The 6000-nt window shown below is 45.8% G+C and overlaps 1 protein-coding gene across 2 annotated transcripts in view; it reads right to left on the bottom strand.

Moving 5' to 3' along the window:
• The window catches only part of OXCT1 (3-oxoacid CoA-transferase 1), a 149898-nt gene extending 144729 nt beyond the window's left edge, over positions 1-5169 (bottom strand). The window contains exon 1 of one of the 2 annotated variants that reach the window (XM_015139915.3): positions 4895-5169. In XM_015139915.3, coding sequence (XP_014995401.1) covers positions 4895-4972 — 78 coding nt within the window. In that variant the 5' untranslated portion in view covers positions 4973-5169. 2 annotated transcript variants of the gene reach the window in all.
• Between the last annotated feature and the right edge of the window lie 831 nt (positions 5170-6000).

Here is a 6000-nt window from a genome sequence, read left to right on the forward strand (position 1 = left end):
TCCCTCAAGCATTTACCCTTTGAGTTACAATCCAAATACACTTAAAGTTATTTTTAAACGTACAATGAAGTTGTTATTGACTATAGTCTCACCCTATTGTGCTATCAAACAGTAGGTCTCATTCATTCTATTTTTTGGTACCCATTAACCATCACCACCTCTCCCCTGCCCACAAATAAAAGCATATAACCATAGGCTTATCAAGAATTCTATTCTTTTGTTTCATCTGATAGTTTTCATTACAGTTAGAAATTACCAAAGAGCTTGCCACACTCCCTGAGAAAAAAAAAAAAAAAAAAAAAAAAAAACCTCAAAAGTATTTTAGAGAAGGAGGTATGTTTAGCCAGATAATCAAAAGTTAAAAGCATAAAGTGAAGATGTTTCCCAGGTAATCTGAGAGGGGCTCAAGACAATGAAGAACTTGCAGGTGCTCAAGTTTGTTTTTTTCATTATTCATATATTCAGTTAACAGTATTTGTTGACATTTGATATCTATTTACTAAAGAGTCAACTTGTACTACAACAGATTCTATCCTAAGAAACCCTAACATCTAGTTTAGGAGATAGTATGGCATGAAAGATCATGCTCTTGGGATCAAAAAAACCCTGCTTCAAATTCCAATTCTGCCACAGTTACATGAACCTAGGAAAATTACTTAACCACTGCATCTCTTTTTCACGGGGGGAGAGGGTATTTTAAGTTTACAAAAAGATGATAATTGTTTTCTAGGAATGTAGTAAGGATCAAATGATGTTATATACAGAAACCCTATGCCAGGACCATAGAAGATACCCAGGGGATACTAGCTTCCTTTAGAAAATGCAAGCTTTTCTTCATTCTCCACTAGGGCAGTAAGATCAACTTGTCATTTATTGGAGTTTAGTTTTAATTTTAATTGTATATAAATATATATATTTATGTAGGCAATAAATGTATATATTTATGGCATACATGGTGTTTTTATATGTACAGTAGACCTCCCCTTGCCCACAGTTTCCCTTTCTAAGGTTATATATGTATAAAACATATTCTGATGTTATATACAGAAGCCCTGTGCCTGGACTATAGAAGACACTCAGGGGATGCTAGCTTCCTTTGGAAAATGCAAACTTTTCTTCATTCTCTACCAGGGCAGTAAAACCAGCTTGTCATTTATTGGAGTTTAGTTTTAATTTTTAACCACCTCACTCTACCATATATATACACGCCACTGATTTTACAAAGAATGTTTTTAAACACAATTCTTACTGTAGCAAATTAACCCAGGTGATCTTTGTTGAAAGTTTTCAAAAAACACGGGTCTTAGCTTTAAGATTACTTTAACATGAGGTGATATTTATTTTGTCACCTTATGGTTAAATAAATGACAAGGAACAGCTGATATCGTCCAAGTCAGTATCAGAGTTTGAGAAACAAAAGTGGGGAGAAGTTATATGGAGAGAAGTCAAGAGATACATGTCGTAAGGAAAAGGCAGTAATATGTGAGTGAATGCACTCACAGACCTGCAGAGCATGGCATCACTGCCAAGAGGTGGTGATGTGTGTGAAAACACTTTAGCTGTCCAGAAGTGAACCAGTGTCTACCAAAGGTGGAATGTTCACCTTCAGCTAAACACTGCCAATTATGCACATGTAACAAGAATAAATCTCAAGGAGCTCACAGGGAGTTACAACACTAGGCAATTTTCTACAGCAGTGGTGTGCATTGTTATCCAGTGCTGGAGGGGTACTCAGTGCTCCAAAGGAGCACAGATGAAGGAGTAATTCATTCTACCTGGTGGACTAGAAAACCAGAGTTTGCCAGGTGTTAAATACTTGTCAGGACGGTGATTCCAAACAAGGGAGCCACATAAGTAAGAGTTCAACGATATGAAAAGGCTCTGTGTACTCACAGACACGTGGGATCAGGTCTTATGGAGAGAGGTTCATGAAGATCAGGCTGGAGAAGCAGATTGAGGCAGTTTGTAAAAAGTCTTAAAGACTACACTGCAGAGTTTCTTTTTCCTTTTCTTTTTAATTTTTTTATTTCCATAGGTTTTTGGGGAACAGGTAGTACTTGATTACATGAGTAAGTTCTTTAGTGGTGATTTGTGACTTGATCGTTCAATGAGGAAGGGACAGCAAAGCTTTTGAAACAGATGTCATAACTCAAAGGAAGCCTGAATTAAGAAAGTGGTATGGAAACTCATTATTTCTTTCCTTCACCCATTTGTACCAACTATACAAAATACTGGGGCTACAAAGTTAAAATAAATATTAAAAATAAAACACAGACATAGTCCCTGCTAGGATGAAACTTACAAACTAGAAAAGACAGTAGTCATTATATAATTACAAAATTTTAAACACAATCATAGTATTTACTTGTGGAGCTATAAGGAAGAAACAGTTGCTGAGAAAGAATGCCAGGGACAGCACTGAGGAACATTTCAGAAAGAGGCACATATGACACTTGGTGATCAACTGGAAGTGCAGCAAGGAGAAGAGAAGATGGTTCCAGGATTGCCAGCTTATATACTGGATGGATACTGGTGCTGTCAAGCACAGTGAAAGAAGAACAAAACAAGGAATGGGAAAGCCACTTTATGGCTGGTTTGTTTTGGATCAGAAAGAGTTTTAAGCACCAAATGACATCCAAGTGAAGTTCACCAGTTGCAACAGAAGGACTGCAGCTCAGGATAGTCTGAGCTTGGAAAGAGATTTTGGAAAAGATAGTGTCAAGGATGAATGGTGGGTAAAGTGTTAGTGGTACTCTTATAATCTTTTTCCCACTAATAATTTTCTAACGTGAAAATAGTATTAAATGCTCCCCACTGCCCTGCAGTAATAATGAAGAAAAGAAGATACCTTCCAATAGTCTATTCTCACCTAAGTCCATGCCAGATAACTCTGAAAGGGGCAGTCAGTCCCCAGACCAGGAGCATCAACACCATCTGGAACTTATCAATGCAAAGTTTAGGGCCCCACCCAGGACCTACTAAATTAGAAATTCTGGGGCTGGGTACAGCAGTCTGTTTTAGAAAACCTCCAGGTAATGCTGATGCACTCTCAGGTCTGAGAGACACTGGGCTTGCCCATCATAAAAATTGTACACATTTAAGAAAATAACTATCTCATTTTAGCTGTTAGTTCTGTTTAGTGGAAAAACTCAAGGTTTCTGTTTGCCTGCAGGGTTCTCTCATCCGTATGTTAAACACGTGTAGAATATCTCATCTATGCAGAGTAGTGTATTTGTTGAGGGAGACTGAGTGTAAGGCATAAAAATGGTCTCTGCCATCAGGGAACTGTCATCTGGTTGAGGAGACAATATACACATCTGAAAAGTTCAACAAGCAGATAAGTGGTACAGTTCAACAGAAGCAGCAGGTGAGGATTTAAAGTGCTAAACAATAAGGGCACTAAGAGTCACAAGCTAGGGGAACAGCGGGAGGCAGGAGTCAGACCTATGATAATTAAGCCTGACAGGGGTAAGTTTGAACTCTGTATGAACTTTTAATGAGATACAACAGAACCCCTTATTTGCATCTCCTCCCTCTAAGAAGAGGTTTGCTGAGCTTCGGAAATGGTTTAATGATATACTCAAAGTGGAAAAGACTCGAAGTGAGTAAATTACAGTTGGGCAAATAACTGTCAAAAGAAGGAACGTTCTTGACCTCGGCCCAAGGGTATCGCTGTGCTCTGGTTTGCACTAGCTTCAGCACCACTGCAGGCTCACTGAAGGTCAAGTTCCCTTTCAATAATGCTTTATATATCCAAGTCTACCTGCAGTTATCAAAATGCTTCCTAAGAGGCATTTAAGAGTAAAGGAGCTCAGCGGCTCCTCTGTGTTCTCAGCGGTCAGGGATTGGATGCAGGAAAGAAGTGCAATGGGGGCTGGCAGGCACGCTTCAGGAGTAAGCACCGTGTACATGGCACGCTGTTAAGCTCAGATCTATTATTGAATACCAAGGAAGAGGCTCCCGCGATTGAGACAGCGGGGATAAAGCCACCCTCCTGGACCTGGCGCTCCGGTCCTGCAATTCGCTCCTAGGGCTTCAGACAAGGGTGGGCTTACAAGCGAGGACAGTGCATGGGGCAAAACCACAAGTCAGTCCACGGTGGGAATGCCTCCGGATACCACTGGGTGGAGAGTTGGCAGTGGGGCACAAAAAGGATTTCAAAGGGCTCTGAAAACCGAAAGCCCCTAACCCGGATACGAGGGGCCTTGAGAGAAAGGTTTGTCCGCCCCTGCAGACCAGACGCGAGCCAGGGACACACCTCGGATGGTTTCCCAGCTTGGCCGGCAGGACGCTCTGGCGAGCGCTCCAGTCTGCCGGGCAGCAGAGCCAAATAGGGGAGGAGAGGATGGGAGCTGTATTCCACACCCGCCGCACCCGGCATCCAGCCCCGGTGAACTCGAGCAGAGCCATGGCGAACCCGGCCTCAGATTCTGGGCCTCTAGGGGTTCCTCTGCCCAGAGATCCCACATCGGGGGCGCGAACCTACCCGCTGTTGCCTCACTCCTTCACCTCCATACACTGGCGCCCTCCTCCCCCAGTTCAGACCCTCAGAGTCCCTTTCCAAGGGCGGGTGCCAGGAGGGACGCCGGCGACCGCCAGGGAGCTCCAGAGCGCTGCCAGGAGTCCTCCCGCCCCTTCTCAGCCTCTCCGCGCGCTTCCTTGAGCTTCTCGCTCCATCAGGGAAGCGACTGCAGAACCAAGCAAAGGCGGTCATCCAAGGGGCCGGCGAGGCCAAAAACGCGTCGCCGCGTGTCCGTGACGAGGGCACCGCGCCACGGATGCCAGATCCCAGGCTGGAGAGAGGGGGTAGGGGCAGAGCAGAAAACGCGGGCACCACTCAGGGTTTGGTCCACGTCCTTCCTGCCCGTGGCCTTCCTTTTCCCCCGCACTTTACCTTGTACCAGGCTCCTCTAGATCCGCAGGCAGAGGCGCAGAGCCGAAGCCCGGAGGAGAGGAGTTTGAGAGCCGCCATCTTCGGGCCGTGAGGCAGGAGGAGGCTACCGGTTGGAGCGCGCGTTTGGGTGTAGGTGCGCGCTGTCCTGGGCGCCGCCGAGTCACTGCGAAGGAAAGCGGGGCGTGCTGGGGCCTCCACAGCGCGGCTCTGACGTCCTCCCGGCCTTTCGAGCCGCACGCCGCTGGCGCGCTGCTGGCTGCTGCTTTTAAAAGAAGTGAGGCTGGGCGGGGCCCCGGCGGGGAGAAGAGGCTCTGCGCAGCCTGAGCGGATCGCCGGGAAGTTCCTCTCAGAGCCTCAGGTGTCTGGGCGTATGCGAGACCCGGCGTGTGTTGGCGCGCACTTGCCGCTGCAGCCCTTCTGACAGCCCTTTAGCTTAGATGGGGCGCTGGTGGCCGCCTCCCCCTAGGTTGTGGATGAGTCTTGGCCTAGGGTTCAGGGCCCTCCAGCCGCGGGAGGACCTCCCACCAAGCTTGTTGCTTTTCCAAGTGAGTGCTTCGTGTGTGTGTGAGCTGCATAGGGGCACCCCTCGAAACCCCCTTCTCTTCTCCCGCCTGGACTGCGTTCACGTTTCTAACATTTCTCAGCCCCTTCTTCCCAAACCTGGCCTTGGCTTACGTAGAGTAAGTTTGCTGCGAGGACCTGCCTCGAGCTGTCGGTCAAGAGGTGTGAGCAACAAGGCTTGCAGAGGAACAAGATTAAGACTGAACCTCTGTGACCTGACTTTAGCACACCTTTTCTTCCCCATCATCCAAGTTTGCAAATTTTAGGCTCTTTCTCGCACTGGAGTCCGAGCAACCCAGAGATTTACTAAGGAGATGCAACCATAAAGGTAGCATATTGCTTTAACCTTAGGCAAGTTAGATAACTTCCCTAAGCCTCAGTGTCCTCATCTGCAAATTAAGATAGCTTATAATACAACGTCATAACGTTTCTATGAGTTAATTCATGCAAAGTTTCTGGCCGTATTATGAGGAGTCAATAAATGTTAGCATTATTTTAAGTTTATTCCATTGTAGCAGTTCATTGACATGGCACGTACATATTCT

The sequence above is a fragment of the Macaca mulatta genome, chromosome 6 (genome assembly GCF_049350105.2).
Source record: "Macaca mulatta isolate MMU2019108-1 chromosome 6, T2T-MMU8v2.0, whole genome shotgun sequence".
Taxonomy (NCBI): Eukaryota; Metazoa; Chordata; class Mammalia; order Primates; family Cercopithecidae; genus Macaca; species Macaca mulatta.